Here is a 19,233-nt window from a genome sequence, read left to right on the forward strand (position 1 = left end):
ATGTTACTTTGCATCCACAGAAAATACAAAACCGGTCCTCAATGCTTCTTTAGAGAGACTCCTTTCTCTTTTTCTATCCACTATGAAAATAAATCAATGACGGAATTATGATGTTGCCACATATAGCCATCGAGAAAGGACACTCCAAAAAAATATATATATGCGGCATAGAGTTAGATGCCTTAGAGCATAAATTACACCTAGGAGGCATTGAAACTCCTCTCCCACAAACCATGTAATCTGTGGAAAGCTTTCGATGCATCATTCCTGTTAGATCATGAAACTTGAATGAATTTCATTGATAATATAAAGGGGTATTTATACAATGATATTAGTTGGACTTCCTATACATGGATACTCAATATAAGGTAAACTACCCTAAACACAAGATTGTATTCTCACAATATGAATAGGAGAATATTTGAGAATATTTAATCTCATCTATAACTGGAAGGTATGACTCATGCAATCCGACTCATGTGGAACATGTGCAAAATGTGACAATATGAGTATATCAAATATTTGAGAATATTTGATATCATCTATAACCAGGAGGTATGACTCTTGCAATCCAACCATGTGGAACATGTGCAAAATATGGTTCACATAATTCTTATGCTTCATAATTTCTAACCAAAAACTGATTGATGAGGAAGCAATAACTTACTCCACACTATTGTAGACCATGGGACCTGAGGATTTCTTTTTCAAATTTCCTCCCATGCAGACTTCACCGAGATTAACTCTAAAGAAGAGGGACTCCACACACAAACATCATCCTCACCTTGAGATGGAATATTAATTTCAGAAACTTTTATAAAGATGTTATTCAATGATATCAAATTAACATGTGGGAAAACCCACACACCATCAGAGATAAAGTCGGCCGTAGTTGTCTCACCATTAAATAGCCTCCCCTCTAAAACTGATTCTTCCTCAATCGAATGGTCACCCATCCACCTATTACAGCGTTCAATAGTGCCTTCTTGCTTATGGGTGTGGGGATATGAAACCCTATGCCGAATACCAAGTTTGATTAAATAGGAGGGGAGGGATCGGTATTCTCTACCCCAATCTGTCTGAATCGTTTTAATTGAGCAAGAAAACTGACACTCAACCAAAGAATGGAAATTTTAAAAGTAGAAAAAAAAAATCTGATTTTAAATTTAAAGGATAAAATCAAACAAATTTAGTGCAATCATCCGCAAATATAACAAAATAACGATGTGCTACTAAAAAAATAGTGGGGTGAGGACCTCATACATCACTAAAAATTAAATCTAAATGCGAGGAACTATGAGAAGGTGTCTCGCAAAGATGTAGATGACTAGACTTTCCCATCTAACATACATGAGAGAGAGAGAGAGAGAGAGAGAGAGAGCATAAGGCGGAGAACTCAATTATGAGTGCGACCCAAACTATGGTGCCAGTGAGCATAAGAGGAAACAACAGTAAGATTGATAGAGAAGGAGAACGACACAGAGTAGAGCCCATTCTTACTCGCCCCAGAAAGGAGTATGTGCTTCGTCACCAGATCCTTCACAAGAAAATATGAGGAATGAAATTCAAAATAAATATCATTATCACGACAGAATTCTTGAACTAATAGCAGTGACTAAGTGAGAGAGGGGATATGCAAAACATTAGAAAGAAAAAAAGAACGAGGAGGAGAGATAAGAGAAATAGAACCAACATGAGAGATTTGAGAGACCCTAATGATTGCCTACATGAAGTTGATTTCTACCTGTGTATTGTTCGAATGTAGAGAAAGAAGACAGATCTGGTACCATGATGAGTTGCACCAGTGTCAGGAATCAAAGAGGTGATGTAGGTTTAGGGTTGGTATGAAGGAGGGGGATGGGTGGCGTGGAGGGTTGGTGAGTGGCTTTGGAGCAAAGGGGTAGTGGGCATGAGGGGGGTTGTTAGGGCGTGGATAGAGGTTGGACATGGGGGGTTGGGAAGAATAGGTGGTTTGGGCTGGTTATCTCGGTTTTGCAAACGATGGTAGCAAGATTTCGCTTGATGATTGGTGCGACTACAGATAGTGCAAGGGCTGTGAGAAAAAGTATTAGAGTGGCCAAAACTATTTGCTCATCCATAGCCATGCCCTCTAAAGGAGATGTTTCCATTCCCACCAGAGAATAGGGCACCAATGCCGCGACTTTGGTGAGATTGATTGGCAGAAGCATATGTAGATGGATCAATAATAACACGATGAAATTGAACTAGGTTCTCGTGACTTATAAGAAGACCATGAAGTTCATTATAAGTGACTGGCTTTAGTATGGCCATCATAATGGAAGCAAGGGCATGATATTCTGAATGGAGAGATCTTAATATATGAATATTAAAGTCTTCAACTGGAATCTGGTTTTTAGACCAGATTTTAAAGGGAGGCATTGAGGGATAGAATCTTTGTTGTGGAAGGAGAGTTGAAAGCAGCATAAAGAGCATCTCAGATCTCCTTGCTAGTGGTCCGTCCAACTGCTAGTGGTAAAACATTCTCAGAGAGGGAGGCGATTAGTAAACTCATGATAGAGCATCTTATTCATGCCATAATTTATCTTGAGTAGGATCCTAAGGACAACAGAGGTCGCATGTAACTTAGTCATAGAGACATTATCCAGTGAGATATTGACAATTTAAGTTTTCCAATAAACATAATTTTTAGAACAAAGTTTGCATTGAGAGAGAGAAGATGATGCACCCTAGAGTGATTAATTGGCGAAGGTTGAGGCGCAGGGAGGAGGGGTAATGGAGGCAGCCATAGTGGATGTATAGGGCCTCACAAATAGAGGGAGAGAAGAGGGAGAAAGAGAAGGGGGAGAGAGATCCACTCGTTGGAGTCCACACGACTAAAGGAGTGAAAAAAATTATGTGTTGCGTAAGGCTCTTGATTCCATATTGAGAGTTGTAGTGTGAACCATATTCCGAGAATGAGTGTGTTACAATTAAGCCTATTTATATCTTCTAGGTTCAACAAACTAAGCTGATAATTTATAAATTTAATGTCAACTTGAGGTTATGTTTGCATAACCACTCTCAATAATACCCATTGAGAAGGAGAAACGCGTGTGAAGAGTGAGCTTTATTACACTTAGAAGGGTCAAACCCATTGAATTTTCAGAAAGTGACTTGGTTTTTTGTCACTAAAAAAAATTTAATTCTTAAAATATAGAAAGACTTTTAAGAAAATACATCTAATTTGCTGTCACCAGTCCTTCCTAGAAAGCAATAGAATTTCAGATTTTGGGGAAAACAAATTGCAAGAAAGTTTGACCATGCTCAATCTTGTCGCTCTTTCAGCCGCTTTGCCAATATTATATGATGGAGATCATGAGTTTAGCTCTCCTCGATTATATTTAAAAAAGATAAAAATAAAATAAAAACTCTGATTTCCCTACCAATGAAACTTTATAGAAAGTTGATGCTTGATTTGGACTTGGGTCAATTTTATCAATAGTTTAATTCAAAGACAAACGTGGAGGAACTCACTACCCTGAAACAAGAATAAACCTGTAACGGAGACAAAAAAAAAAACTGACTAATATGGGAGGAAATTAGGTATGTTGCTGGTTTTCTGAAAATAGTGATTTAACCAATATGAGGGTTAGAATGAGAGAGGCATATGGAACTTTTACAAAAGAAGAAAGAGAGAGATAGATACAGATTTAGATGTGCCACTAGCCTTTTCCCAACTAATATAATGTAGAAATCATAATACTTGACAAAAGATGAAATCAAGAAAGGTACATCATGGCACCTGCCATGCATCTTAAATATTATTCTATTCATTTTGGCCCTCCCAGACCTTGTCTTGCATTAGGTTATTCTTTTTAAATTTTCAAGCCCCTCTAGAAATGTTGTTCAAGCAAAGACAACAATAAACATACAAACCAAAAAATAAGAACAAACTGAAAATCAAAGAGAGACCCAATCGAACAATCAAATAAAGCAGTTTGGCAACTTGGCATACATGTCCTCTGGAACTTCCTTCTACAGCGTCTCAATCCATCCAATCTCATCCGGTTTGTTGTCTTTAGTCAGCCAAATCTTGTATTGCAAACAAGAGAGGAACTCCACGAATTTTTTTTCAATTTTTTCCCTGATGACAAAGGAAGTAAAATGAAAGCCGAAAATTGTGATTTGTGAACCATTCTGATTACTAATATTGAGTACAATTCTTGGAGAAGTTAATTCACAAAAGAAAACCAAGGACCACAACACATACCTCAAATCCAGAAATCCAAGACCAGAGCAAACTACCCTGTTAATCTTTGACAACCCTGCAGACTTTATATTTGACAAACTTCTTAGTGAATTCCTCTGGCATTTTGGTCAACTTCAATTCATTGAGGGTCTTTGGTACTCGAGAAAGCTTCTTCAAGTTATTGCAAGTTCTAATCTCTAATTCCTCAATGTTTGGCATTGCTCCTTCTTCCACACTCCATTCCTGGAGTTCTTCAAGCTTCCAAATCCTTAAGACTCGAAGCTGACTAAACCCTCCTGATGAACAAACCATGTTCTGACCCTTAAAAGATTTAGAGCATAACCTAAGGAATTGTAGCTTGGGTAGCTTCTCTAATTTTGGCATTGGGTCTCCAGTTAGCTCAGATCCTGATAATGTGAGCGTGGTGAGATTTTCTGGTAATTTATTATGGAGATCAAATTGTAGTCCATTCAACCTTCCTAGCAAGTATAGATTGGTGAGCTCCTAGTTTTTGGTGACAAACTCCAAATCAGCTATAGTTTGGTTTTTGGCGTTCACCTTTAATGAACGGAGATGCTCCAATCCGTCCAACCAATGGCCCTGTACTCTCTCTTTTCGCTGCTGTTGATTGAACTGACATGCGAATCTCAGTTTCCTGAGATTAGTTAATCGACAAAGGCCATGATCCTTCTTCACAAGATCCAACTCATCTACAACTACCCCAGACAACGTCCGGAGATCACTCAAGTGACTTAACCATGAAACAAGTTCATTGGAATATTGTCCCTCGTTTAGATGAAGGTGTTTTAGTTTTATCAATTTCTGAATAGACTCGGGATAATTACGGATAGAGGTGCATTTTGTATCTAGTGTTTGGAGTTTTAGCAAGTTACCTACACTTGAGGGTAGTGTGTCCAAGTAGGTCTCTCTTAATCCAAGGTACCTCAAGTTGATTAGCTCTCCAATTTCCTCAGGTAGACAAGGTTTATCGACACCTTCTAGATCAAGCACCCCAAGAAACTGCAACCCACCCTCCTTACTAATGCCTCTTTGGAGGAAGCACCCTACGAACTGCCCGGGTCTATATCCTGCTGGAAAATTGAAGCATCAAAAAGAACAGAGAGTTTGATAGGAATTTAAGTTACCGGTTTGCTGCTGCTGGTTATCATGATCATTCGTTGAATTCTCAGGAGGATGAGGATGTTAGGATTTTTATGTAGGCTTAACTGATACCGATTGATCCATTGGATCCAAGCAATTATAGACCCACACGGATTAAGAAACTCCTAGCTATTTCCATTGTGAGAGTAGAATAGGGTTTTAGGGATTCTATTATAAATAGAATACTGACGGTCCCTGCAGCCATTACTTTACTTAATGCCTTATTGATTTTGGGAGCACGGCTTTCTCACAAGAGCAAGTGCACAGAAAGAAAGGAAACCCTAGAGTAAGAGGCTACAGAAGATCTCAGTAGAAGGACTCCACTTGCGTAGTTCGTCATTGTCATCTTCATGGGAGTAATGTTTAACCACATGGGACAGAGGTTCATGATCTATGTTCATGGGACACAGGTACTTCTTTATTCCCATTTATGGTTCATGTCATGGTTGTCCCATTGATTATTATAGATATAGTAAATCTATATGGTTATGTATCCAAAGATGGGATATTTTATTGTTCTTGGTTTAGGGACTACACCTATGATTAATCTTTTATGATTGGTTGATGATTTTGTATTCTAAACACTATAGGGTTATTCATATGTTTAATATGGTAAAGATTCCCCAACAATTGGTATCAGAGCCAACCCTTACAGTGTTAGAATCAAGGAAAATTGATTTTGTATAGGGCTTGTGTCCTAAATCATGAAAATCATAATTTTACCATTACTTAAAGATCCCATATAGGAAAACCTTCTTCACGAAAGTTGTAGAGCACGAAAAGACGGTCGTGGCGGTATGCCGCAAGTCACCGGAAACCTCCGGACGCGTCGGCACACGCCGCCGGAAACCGGCTACCGAAGGAGAGAGAAATTTTTTTTTATTTTAAAAAATTATAAAAAAAAAAACGGCGGCGAGTCATCGCCGGGTCACCTCGGAAACCCTACCAAGTTAACCCGGGGTGCAGTGGGTCAACTCATGACCAACTCTGTTTGACTTGGTCAAAGGTTGACCGAATCGTTGACCAATTGACCCGGATTTTGACCTGGAATCAATATGCCTGAACCGGATGAGACCGGTTGGCCGAACCGGTTGGTTTGAGTAACTAGATTGATTTTGATCTATTTTTAGTTCTGCAACTTCAAATGGCTCGTACGGGCAAACGGTGAAGAATTTTTCACCCTGGTTTTTTGCATTGAGTCCAGTTTTTCGTGCTCTTCGTTTTGATATATTATGAGTCTAGTTTTGATCAACTTTTATGATTTGTTTTGTATAAGTTACAAGTATGGGTGGTTAATGATTCTTTATGATTTTCCTATTAATTGGAAGAAATAAAAGAAAATCAACTCATACATTACTTGCATATCAGAATATGAACTTGTTTATTCTTGGTAATATAGTTTTATGAATATTTTTATTCATGCTTAAACAATCCCACTTTTAGCTACCGGAATGAATTTGTAGACTATTACATTAAGATTGGGTGGAATCCACCAAAGTGGTAAAGTTTAACCTTATTGTAATAGAATACAAATCAAAGTCTTCTTTGTTTGAAAAGACAGAGAATAATGATTGGTAGCAAAGTTGCTAATGTTCACCCAAAGGTGACATTATCAAATAAAGGTTAAAGTTAAAGCCAGTGAAAAACAGAATAGGGATTTCTCAACCTAGAAGATGCTGTCCATCTAAAGATGGTGGTACTTTTCAAAAGTTAGAAGAAGTCTCGCAGTAATTGCAGAAACTTGAGTGGATCAGTATGTAGTTCCGGTTGACACTCTTGAAGTAATTGATAATTGAGCATTGTAATGTTTATTTTGTTAATAGTTACATGCTTATTCTTTTACATGTAAATTGATATTTAGATCATATTTAAATAACCCACAAATTTAAGCTGCCAGGTGTAGTTGTAAGCTATTGCAGTGGAATTGATGGAACCCACCAAAGTGGTAAAATCTAAGATTACTGTAATAGATTTACAACTCAAAGATTTTGTCTTATATTCAAAGACATAGAAAATTATTAGCAGGAATTAGGTAATGCTTGCCCAAAGACGACATTATCAAAGATAAGCATAAATGCAAGTGTACTCTAGGCAGACCTTAACCTAGAAGTTGTTATGCATCCAAAAGTGATAGTAATTTTCGAAGTTGAAGAGCTCCCATGGTCATTGTAGTTTTTAAGTGAACTAGTGCATTCCAGACCTAAAGGTTGAGATTGTAGTTCAGTTGACACTTTGGTTATGTTTAATGGTTAGTGATGTAATATTGGTTTTTATTGATGTTACATGCATTAATTAAATATCGAATGGATTATTCTTCCTTGAGTTGAACCATTAAGCTAATGTCTTTAAAAGTAGCTTGAGAATATAGAGGTCTACATATGTCTCAAAGACCTAGTTTTCTATACTAGGAGAACCAAATCAATAGTTTGGTATTATGCTTTTAAAGTAAAGTTTTTTTTGCCCTAAAAAGTATTGGACAGTTGATCAATGGCAATAGGGTGGATGAGGGTTTCATCTCTATGACCATAGGTTATAGGTTTTTTTAATGTGTTATTTTTTGTATTCCGATTGGATAAATTCGGATTGGTTGGGTTGGATTAGTGTTGATTTTGATCAATCCAATACCAAGTTCTTAAATACTGCCATTGTTCTCTGAAAACCTATTTATGAACATTAATTGACAAATGTTTGGTTTTTTTTGTTTTGGGGCATATGTGAACAAGTTTATATGTATGTCACATTTAACGAATTGTGTTCTCTAATAAATGGATTAATTTATGACTGATCGAACCAAGTGGGAGAATAAAAGTATGGATCTTAAGCTATTTTATGTGGCTCGACCTGTGGGAGAATAAATTCGGTATACTAGGTTGCTAGTGGGAGGATGTTATTAGTAGAAGGTCAGACTAGGTTGCTAGTGGGAGAATAAATTCAGTGTACTATATTGTTTTTCATGCAAAAGAATTATTTAGAGTTTTGCATTGATTTATTATTATCATGATATTGAATAATTATTTATGGCTGAAATATATAGTAAATTTATATTCATGTCATTTTGTACTTGAATGTTTTGTTTGAAACACCCTATGATGGATAAATATATTTGAATTAAACTGGGTGTGAGCTTCTGCACATTTTATGCTGCACAGTATATTTCTAGGAAGCTATGAAAGGATTTGATGGAATCCACCAAAGTGGCACATCCTATTATTTCATAGTTTTTCCAAGCGCAGCAAAGTTGATGACATTTGCCCAAAGGTGATATCACCCAAGTTAACGAAAATATATGTATGGAAAGGACTATAACTTAGAGGTTTCTAAACCCACATGTGATAAAAGTAATTATATTTTCACAGTAAATTTGGATTTACAAGAGGATCAGTACATTCTTAGCCCAAAGGATAGGAATGTATTTACGGTTGTGACTCTTGTGTGTTTTATCTGCTAGATGTACATTTATTGTGTAATTTATCTGCTAGGTGTACATATTAAATTTTTTAGCTCGGTTATTTGGTGTGTATGATTCATACCTGAGATTTTTTAGGGTTACTTGATCTGGTTTTAGCTCTCAGGGAACCCAAACAGGTGTTGTTGCTGAACAAAGCACAACTGAAGGGAAATAGGAACAATTTTATTGCCCTATTAAGTTTATAATGACTTTGAAGTAATTTTGAATTGATTTTATCTTAAATTCTGTTCTCTGAATTATTTATGTACATTTATGCTTCATTTGTTTGTGTTGTCTCTGATTGTGTAAGAAACACATTAAAGCATACACTTCTATACATATATTCATCTCTAATGTGGAAAACATGATAGGAATGAGTGAAACCCACCAAAGTGGTACATTCAGTTCAATTGTGTGTTTCCCAAGGTAAAGGTGACATTTGCCCAAAGGTGATGTCATCCAAGTTTATCGACAAAGTACTCAAGAGCCATATTTTCTGAGTTGGTGTTATTGAGGTTTTTGATATGCTTGGTTAGTGGGAGTTTTATGATCTCATTTAACCAAAGATATCATGGTGGTAAAAGCCAAAGTTTAAAGGCTGTGCTTGTTAAGATTTATTGGCAGTGCTTAGCTAAGGTAATTGACGATATTTTGTCAGAATTTGTGATGTATGGTGGTATTTAGCCTATGTCCAAAGAAGTGGTGGTTTACCACAGGCGGTTTGCCAAAGTTTGTGATTTATGGTGGTATTTAACCTAAATCCATGGAAGTGGCAGTTAGCCATAGGCGGTATGCCAAAGTAAGATATTAATTCAAGAAAAGGGCAGTTTGCCAAGTGTTGATTAATATCAAAGTTTTCTACCTGTGAGGTTTTCAAGGTAGGCTGATCTTTAGATCAAGAAAGGACCTATAAGGAGATCTATAGTTCATGTGATCACAGGTATGATATCAACTCCTTATATATATGTTTCCAGGCGATTTGGATTGATAATTTTCTATTGTCTGTAACATTAGATAGTTATATGCCGTATATTGAGGTGTATTTTCTACTATTGTTCAACAGTAGAGATTATTGATTGGATCAAAGTTTGTTTGAGTGGTGTTCAGTCTTGGGATTATTTGGCCAGGAGTCAATGGAAAGACATCAGTATCAGTGTAGCCCAAGTGGGAGATTGGTAGGATTTTTATATGGGCTTAACTGATACCGATTGATCCATTGGGCCCAAGCAATTATAGACTCACTCTGATTAGGAAACTCCTAGCTCTTTCCATTGTGAGAGTGGAATAGGGTTTTAGGGATTCTATTATAAATAGAATACTGACGGTCCCTGCAGCCATTACTTTACTTAATGTCTTATTGGTTTTGGGAGCACGGCTTTCTCACAAGAGCAAGTGCACAAAAAGAGGAAACCCTAGAGTAAGAGGCTGCAAAAGATCTCAGTAGAAGGACTCCACTTGCGTAGTTCGTTATTGTCATCTTCATGGGAGTAATGTTTAACCACATGGGACAGAGGTTTCATGGGACACAGGTACTTCTTTATTCCCATTTATGGTTCATGTCATGGTTGTCCCATTGATTATTATAGATATAGTAAATCTATATGGTTATGTATTTTAAGATGGGATACTTTATTGTTCTTGGTTTAGGGACTACACCCATGATTAATCTTTTATGATTTGTTGATGATTCATGTATTCTAAACACTATAGGGTTATTCATATGTTTAATATGGTAAAAGAATCCCCAACAGAAAGGTGTAGACTAAATTTCGGATCGACTTCCTCATTCGACTATGTAGCAAATGCCAGCATCTCTCTACATCTATCCCTCTACTCCTATAATAAGAAGGTGCCATTTCATGAAAAGGGGAAGAGGAGAGAGAAAGAGAGGCATTAGCATAAGTTACACAACTTTGAAGTGTTCTTTCTGCCTAAAGGGAAAAATAATTAAAGTTTAATACATGTTCACCAAAAAGCAAGTCCCACGTAAACTAGTCATCACTTGGTTTGCATATCTATTTGTGCTATACTGAATGGTGATGTGACACTCCAATCGTTGGATATCTAAAAAATGCTTTGAATGGGTCACTCGTCAAATTTTTAAATTCAAATTCTATATCCTCCCACAAATATTCATACATATTTATATTTGTTGTAATAAGCATATGGTTGATCTATAGTGGTGTGTTTAGTAGATAATTGACATCTTATTATAATCAGTTATAATTAATCAATCTTTTTGCATCGGTCTTTGCGTTAGTCCTTGCTTGGAACTTTCATATAGCCAACCCCATTAAGTTGCGATAAGGTTTTGATTGTTGTATCTCAGCCACATTTGATCATGTACTTGCATAGTAAAAACTTCTCTATTATGCCCATAGCAATGATCCCCTCCCAAAATTTTATTAGGTAGTTCTCATGCTCAAGGTATAAAATTTCAACAAGCCTACTAAAAACAAAGTAAACATAAATTGAAATTTCTATACAATTACTCTGTGAAAAGCACTAACAGAACAAATCTTTTCTTGAATTATAAATTATAATCCCCCTCTTTATAAATGGTATCCATTTTGAGACTTGATAAAAAAATGCTAGATTGCAAAATTTTAGATTGTGTAACACAGCCTAAATCTTGGTTCCAAGCTCCATCTGCCTTTACAGGCTTTTAAGGTTATACAGTTATACTAGCAGAGTGTCACAGACCCAAAACTCCTCCCTCTCCAATTTCACATTGGCCAGCTTTGGGGAGGGTCTTAGGTATGTGGGGATTTTCTTCCCCCTAATAGGTGCATCTTTTAGGGTTGTTGAATCGGACAGTGACAGCACGCCGATGTCGTACGGCCAATGGCAGCACAGGCTTTCCTCAACCATCTACGGCTAGGAAACAACACATACGCCCCTTATGCCTTTACTGCCTTTTACCTTATAAGGTTGTTCAGCTAACATTCCTTGAAGGCTATAATCCTCAATAAAATTGGAAAGCTAAACTTCCTTCTGGGCTTCACCTGCTCTACGTAAAAGAAAATACCCCAGTAAGATAGTGGGGAGAGAGAGATCTGGACGGTATTCTTTTGGCCTCCCTCTCATTTTTACCATATCCAGACCTGCTTCCTCTACATCATAGCTTTGAGCATCTGACTCAGGAAACACCTTATTTCCCTTTCTAGGTTTTCAGCTACTGAACAATATCTCTAACTTGATCTAATATGAAATTATGGTCTTTCTTCAGAAATTCTTCAGAAAGTTCTGCCTCTTGTTTATGTCAAGGTTTCCACTTGGCAATATCAACTTTATATATATTCTCTTGGGCGAACAGTGTTCTTGGACCTTGATCTTTAAAAATTGATGGAATGAAGCTGATGTACTGATTATATGTATTATGTACCACAAAATATTGCATTTCAATCAGTGGTTATGGGTAAAATGTAGTTGTTTAGCTCTCAGGTAATCCTATTATTCCTATTTGTTGATTAATGGTACTGTCATTATTTCAATGAGCAGAGAAGATGAGCAACATCATAGAATATCGAAGAAAACTGTTCCTGTGTATCATATCTCATACATGATTAGGGAAAAGGGCCAACTATCAAGGTTCATATTACAAGGCCAATTTTTGCCAATGTGGACGGTTCATTTGGTCATTCCAACAACTGGATAGAAGAGGAATCACCAGATACAAAGGCTCGATATCACATTTGGTGACCTATCTCAATGACATTTCCGAAAACCACACCCCCCGCCCCCCGCCCCCCCAAAAAAAAATCAGAAAGAAAGAAAATGCCACAATTACAAAACTCTCCATATACGTCCTACATAGACGATCAGTCCACTGATTTAATAACTCTAAAGGAATCCATAACTCGACGCAGGTCATTTTCCTCCTCTTGAAAAACATTTTCAGGTGTCTGCAATCTCAGTTCATATAATCGGTTGTTTCCAACTCCAAGTACTGAAAGATAACGCCGATCCCACTCAAGGCGTGCAACTCTGTCTTGTGGCATAACAGCTAACTCATTATTGTTTGCATATGACTTAATGTTTACCTGCATACAACACACATAGCATAAAATTTAGGAGAAACGTTCAATCAAAAGCCTAAAGTTGATTGAAAAGAAAAAAATCAAATCAAATCAAAATCCCAACAATGTGATCTCAACCATTTGGAAAGCTGGTCTCTAATTTACAGCTAATTCAATAAGGCACCCCTTTAGGGACCTCCAAGCATAGGAATTAGCCATTTATTTGGATGTAGTAGAACATCATATGTAATTACTGATTCGAGATGCACAATTGGTCCAACCTCAACTTCATAGTACATCTTCCCATCATCTGCAACTCTTGAGGATGTAGAAAGCACGTTTGATTCACGGCGGACACCAAGTCTAGTGGACATCAACTCGGTCAAATACTGCTTAAGTACTTTCTCAGCGGCTATTTGTGGAGGACCTAAATCTTCAACACTTTTGTACCTGGAGGATGAAGGAGAAGATAGTTCCACAGAGAGATTCTCGTCAAGAACAAAAGGGTCCCTGAAGAATATATCTGCACCTGCACCCCTGACTTGAATCCAGTTCTGAGGGTAAAAGAATGTATAACCATCAAAGGTATCCACATGTTCCCTGAATCCAACAGAAGGCTGAGCTAATGTGATATTGTGAGAGCCCAGTTGCAATGAGATAACACCAGAAAACATCAAAGCCATAGCTTTCCTCCTCGAAACTGTAACGTCTTTAGTCTGATTATAAGAAAAGATTTACTGTAAGAAGCCAAGGCAGATAAAATAAAATTGGATACAGATTTGAAACCTGTAGATCAAATAAAGCCAAGTAAATGCATGTCAGAAACTTAAAATAATGGAAGGAGAAAAAAAAAAATGAATGCATAGTACATTGAAGTTGCAATATAAAGACAGAGGACCACATATCAAGACCCCAGGGAGGTTGAATATAAGTTTATTTAAGAAACATAGTGAGATAGCCACATTCTCAAAGCAGCTCATGGCTCATCAATCCAAACAATTACACAGTTGAAAAACATCCCACCAGAATAAACTCACTTTAAAATTAAAAGTGCTATGAAAACCTATGAGCTAAAATTGCTTGCTTTTGAACATCAATGATTTAACAACTGATGTGCCCTGCAGGAAAAATATATTATTCACAATGCCATGGTCTTCTAATTAAATGGAATTTAGTCCTCGTTTATTGGAAGAGTCCATTAATCAAGATAGTCTAAGAAGAAGAATACATGCATAGTCAACTTGACAGAGAATTGCAAACTTTACCGAGTACGCCAAGAGACTTGGGTCTTTTTACAGAATCCAACAGACTAATATCTCTAAATATTTATACTTATTAGCGAAATCCTAAAATCCCAATCCTAGAAATTATTGCAATTGAGCGTTGACCTAGATGGGTCCTGTATTAATTTGGCATCAAATCTCAGTTACCCACATCACTGTAATACAAGGATTCAAGGTTCTACATATAAGATCTGATCACTTCCAACTGAATATCTATCTGGACCGTTTAATAAACAGTTTCACTTCTTAAAGCCAAAACCAAACCGAATAATAAATGGTTTCACTTATTAACCAAAACCAAAGTGGTTAATAAATGGTTTATCAGTTCCGATTTTAAGTTTTAACAGTTCAATTCAATTTCAGTAAATGGTTTCAGTTTGCAATTCACATCCTTGATTTAAACCGTGGTATAATATTATTGCCTAAGAAAAATAGCATTGAACTCTTTCGTTTAAACAATCACCATATAGAGTGAATTTGATACAATGCAATTCAGTATGTTTGCTCTCCATTGCCAACCATCAACAGAATCCACATCCTCAAGTCATTGGCAAAACCTCGAAAAAAGGAAAAGCCAAATATCCATGATAGCAATGACTTGGTATTACTCCTAAGACTTAACTCTTTTTTTTTTCTTTTTTTTTTGGTTATATCTACAACAAGGGAACTGCCCAATGGGACTTTACTCACACACACACTAGAAGGGGATGGGGATGCATGTGACAGGAGTTGATCCCTAGACCACAAACCTGGCGCCTGCTTTACAAGCAGAAGCTGCAACCAGTGCGCTATGCACCGGATTCACTCCTAAGACTTAACTCATGTTATGAAGGTGTTAGATCAAACACCAAAAAACACGAATAAAGAGAGACAATAGATCCGTACGACACAGAGATTTAACGAGGTTCACACACCAGGGTGGTGTGCTACGTCCTCGGGCGAAGAAGAAGATGATTCACTATGCAGAAGAAGGATTACACCCTAGCAGCGGCGAGGAAGAACTCGCCCTGAAACCCTAGCTTCGTGAAAACCCTAGAATACAATGACTCTCAACAAGCAACAGTACATTATATATATATATACGCCAAATAGCGGTTCGACCCATCGGGTCGCGGTCGATCCGGTCGAACCATACCGCGGGGGCTACGCCCCCGCACCCCCATACGAGATACGAGATCAGTGATGGGCTAGGCCCAAGCCCTCTACTTCCATCACAGATCTCAGAAAAATTCCCATTCGGGTCACCACCAAAATATGTCGGATCGGGTCAATCTTCAAAACGGGTCAAGAATTCGAGACAAACTTAACAGAAGGCATAAACCTTCCATCTTTTTGTAAATAACACCAGAGCCTAATGAAAAAATTCAATCTAACAGTGGGATAATGCTCTAAGCATGGATGACATTGTTTTGTTTTTGTATTGCTGAAGAAAACAAGAACCACTCGGAGAAAATTCAGATTTTAACAATCAGAAATTCCTTGTCAAGGATGGAGTTAGATTAGAAGGAAGTGGCATCCTCCAGCCAAACAATAGAATAGCTTTCAAACCCTAGAAGGCAAAAATCCCATTTAGGCAGAGTTGCAGTTTACAACGGTTAGCAGCAATCAAAACACAGCCTTAGAACTTCATGTTACTAAATGTCATGCAACCCTAATATCATCATAAGAAGTAAATGTTAGATCAACTAAAAGATGAAACAGTAAAACCCCAACCTTTTTGTCTTCTGGTATTAGCATCCTACAAGCATATATTGAGCTGTATTTAATCTTAAAACTGACTTCATCACACTCAGTTTTCCAAACCACTCTGAAATCCAAAACCCACATCCCTAACGACTTTATAGACTCACAAAATTATTCTTCCCCAATCTTCTTAGATTCTTACTCACTTCTACTGAAATAGAAACAGCAAACAAAAGGGCAGGAAAAAAGAAGTATCATAGAACATCGAAAAGGAAAAAAATGCAAGAAATGTAAATGCATGGCATTAGGTAATCAGACCTTGCCCAGGTTAGCATCGAGAAACCCTTCACGGCAAGATCCCTCTGCGTGCGATTGGTTATCAATTGCCAAATCCTCATCCTTACAAAATAATAGTTGAATCCTTTCCTCATTCAGTAATGAAACCCATTTACTCCCATGGTCACCACTGTCACTGGAAGCCGAAGATTTTTCTGCCATCGAAGTTTCATTAGCTCTGCAGACAAGATTCCTAGAATTTCTCTGGGTCCAAAAAGGGCTAAAGGGGGAATAGGTGAAAGAGCATTTGCCGGCCAAGATAAGGCAGTGAGGCAGAGGTGGCTTCTGATGACAATGTGGTGAAGAGGAAAGGACTCCCAGAGTGGTTTTGGAGAACATCGTAGCCATGGAAAAAATTCGATAAGGTGGGAAAGGTAACAGTAACTGCGATGTATTTCCTCGAAGAGAGAGAGAATTCGGTGAAAACGGGTGGAGCTTCCATGGCCGCAGAATTTGGAAATTGGATAATGGAGAACACTGGCATTGCAATTTTGATTATGCCTTCTTTATAGGTTTCCGTACGCGTTCGTGGCTGTACTTTTTTTTTTTTGGTGCAAGAAGAATTGGGGCCAAGCAACCCGTGCAAAGCTCAAAAACTCACCATGAATAAGGGAGACAAAAATCCTCAAAGGAACAACAACTGCTTAGTGCAGTTGGTGAGCTGTGGTGTGTATAAAACCCATGCTCACTAGGAGGTCTCGAGTTCGAGTCTCCTAGCTGTTACCTACTTCCCTCCCTACCTATCAAAAAAAAAAAAAAAAAAAAAAAAAAAAAAATCCTCAAAGGGAAAAGAAAGAGCCCATTTAGACAGAGGTTGGGCTATGGGTTTGCACAGACAGAGGTTGGGCAATAGGTGTGCACATAGGCATAAATCAGAATTGGCCTTTTTGGATTTTACAGGGGTGGGGATGTCATTTTACTGCTATCTAAATGGGTGCACGCTGTGCAATCAAAGAATGTTTTTTTTTCCCAAAAAAGGTTTAGGCCCTGTTCGATGGATAAAAAAGGGTGGAAAATAAGGTAGAAATGGTATAAGAGGATTAGGGGTAAATTAATGAAATTAAAATATTTTTCTCATATAATAGGCTTTCTTTGTTCTCAGTCCCCCCATGCCTCATGTGGATAGAAGTTCATCCCCAAATCTAAATCCCTCTTTGAGGGCATTTTTCTTCAAGTTAGAAATGGTCACAATTTGAACCCATGGTTGGATTGTTAGATCTTTGGACATAAACCTTCCTCTACCCCCTTTCCCCTCCCCTGTGGTGCTTCCTACTCTATAGCTGATCTTATCATTCCATCCTCAAGAAGTTGGAATTCTGACATGATATTTCAATGGTGGCCTGATGACATTGCTAATGCAATATTGTCCATCCCTCTATCCATTCACCCCACTTCTAATTTATTTCGTTGGGCACTTACAACGAATGGATCCTTTTCTGTTGCATCTGTCTAGCGTTTATCCTTCCCACCCTCTGATTCAAAAATCAATCTTATTCGGCAACTAATATGGCATCACCCTACAAATCCTAAAATAAGTGTTTTCCTTTGGAAACTTCTTCTGGACTATCTCCCTCATGGAGGCCTCTTGTCTTCCCTGGAGATTCAACATCCCTAATAGTCAATATCCTTAATGGAATCAACAATTCCATATCATGGAGGATTTCATATATCATTTTAGATTGCTTTCAACTCAGGAGTAGTTTTGTAGAGGTGCATTATCATCATGTTTATCGTCAAGCTAAATCGCAATATCATTATGCATATCGTCAAGCTAACTTTGTAGTTGACGCCTTTACATGTTTTGGCTCTTCTCATAGGTTTTTTTTGGGTCTAGAATCATTTCCCTCCCCAATTCTGCTTATCTTTGTTTGTACAATGATAGTTAATATTCCCCTCCCTCGTGAGGTTCATCTTCAATAAATTTATATTCTACTAAAAAAATAAAGAGAGAGGAAATAGGAGGAGAGAGATAAGCATAAAAGCAATTTTCCATAAATAGTGTCAAAGTCCTACCAAAGTGGGATAAAAAAAATTTGAGTGCTACATTAATGTAGACAACAATAATTGCATTTAAGACCTTGTCTCATAAATTTCTTACTCCACTTATCCAAACACTAAGGTCATGTTTATTTGATGGAGAAAAATGGAAAACATAAAAAAAAAAAAAATGGATAATTTGATTATTTTCCATAGAATCCCAAAAGCCCAACTTGTTTGGATGCATATCACGGGGAAAATCCTAGACCAATATCGTTATGGCAGGCCAATTCTCTCACCCCTCCTCCTAAAAAGTTATCACCAATTTCAGTAGGACTTTGTGGAATTCTTCTTTGCCTCTCTTCTTCTTCCTTTTTTCCCATTACTGAGAAGATGATCGGAGTTAATCAAAACCCTGTCAAAGATAGACGAGGGTGTGGTGATTATAAACATCAAAATAGAAGAAAAAAAAAAAGGGAAAACTATAACAACCTTGATCATCAGATCCAAAAGGAAACGAAATTGATGGTCAAGATGGAGGTGGATTTGCAGATAGGTTGTTATGTTGGTGGAAGGGAAGATGTGGGATTTCAACCCTGTTGTTCCTGGAGCTTGATGTTCAACTTTCATGAAGAAAAGAGTCCCCTTCTCGAATCAAAACCTAATCTGGCAGTGATTTGGTAGAAGCGTTGGTGGATGGAGCTGAAGGGGCGAAAGTGGACGGTATGGGTGTCAACTCATCGGGCCGATCTGGTTTCGATCGGGCTTAATCGGGCTTAAAGACTTTCAAAGGTTGCACCATGTCTGCCCATTTAACTAATCGGGCTTAGTTATTGAGGGCATGGTACGTTTTATATTCGGTCGGCCGACCTCAGGCTATAGTCAGGCTACCTTAATCGGGCTTTAGTCTGACCTTAACCGGGCTACAGACATGTTTAATGTTTAATGTTAAACGTGCTTTAACCGATTTTTAAACGGGACCTCTTTAAAATGTGCTCTTATATTCTAGCCCACCCATACAAGTCCAAAAAAATGATAATAAATCAATAAATGATACCAAATATAACCATTATTTAAAATGTGAATATGTCTTTATTTTTTAGTTTTTACTCTTTA

General features: G+C 37.5%; 2 protein-coding genes across 2 annotated transcripts in view; one reads left to right on the forward strand and one right to left on the reverse strand.

The window, feature by feature from the left end:
- The window catches only part of LOC122072718, a 100,374-nt gene that overhangs the window by 9,274 nt on the left and 71,867 nt on the right, over window positions 1-19,233 (forward strand). The gene's annotated exons all lie outside the window — the stretch shown is intronic.
- Window positions 12,344-16,607, reverse strand: LOC122072720 (psbP domain-containing protein 1, chloroplastic-like). Its single transcript, XM_042637107.1, has 3 exons — window positions 16,123-16,607; window positions 13,120-13,554; window positions 12,344-12,862 (listed from the first exon to the last, which is right to left on the reverse strand). Exons 1-3 carry the CDS (start codon window positions 16,486-16,488, stop codon window positions 12,641-12,643), a joined length of 1,023 nt encoding a protein of 340 aa, XP_042493041.1. The 5' UTR covers window positions 16,489-16,607; the 3' UTR covers window positions 12,344-12,640.

Source organism: Macadamia integrifolia, chromosome 3, assembly GCF_013358625.1.
Source record: "Macadamia integrifolia cultivar HAES 741 chromosome 3, SCU_Mint_v3, whole genome shotgun sequence".
NCBI lineage: Eukaryota > Viridiplantae > Streptophyta > Magnoliopsida > Proteales > Proteaceae > Macadamia > Macadamia integrifolia.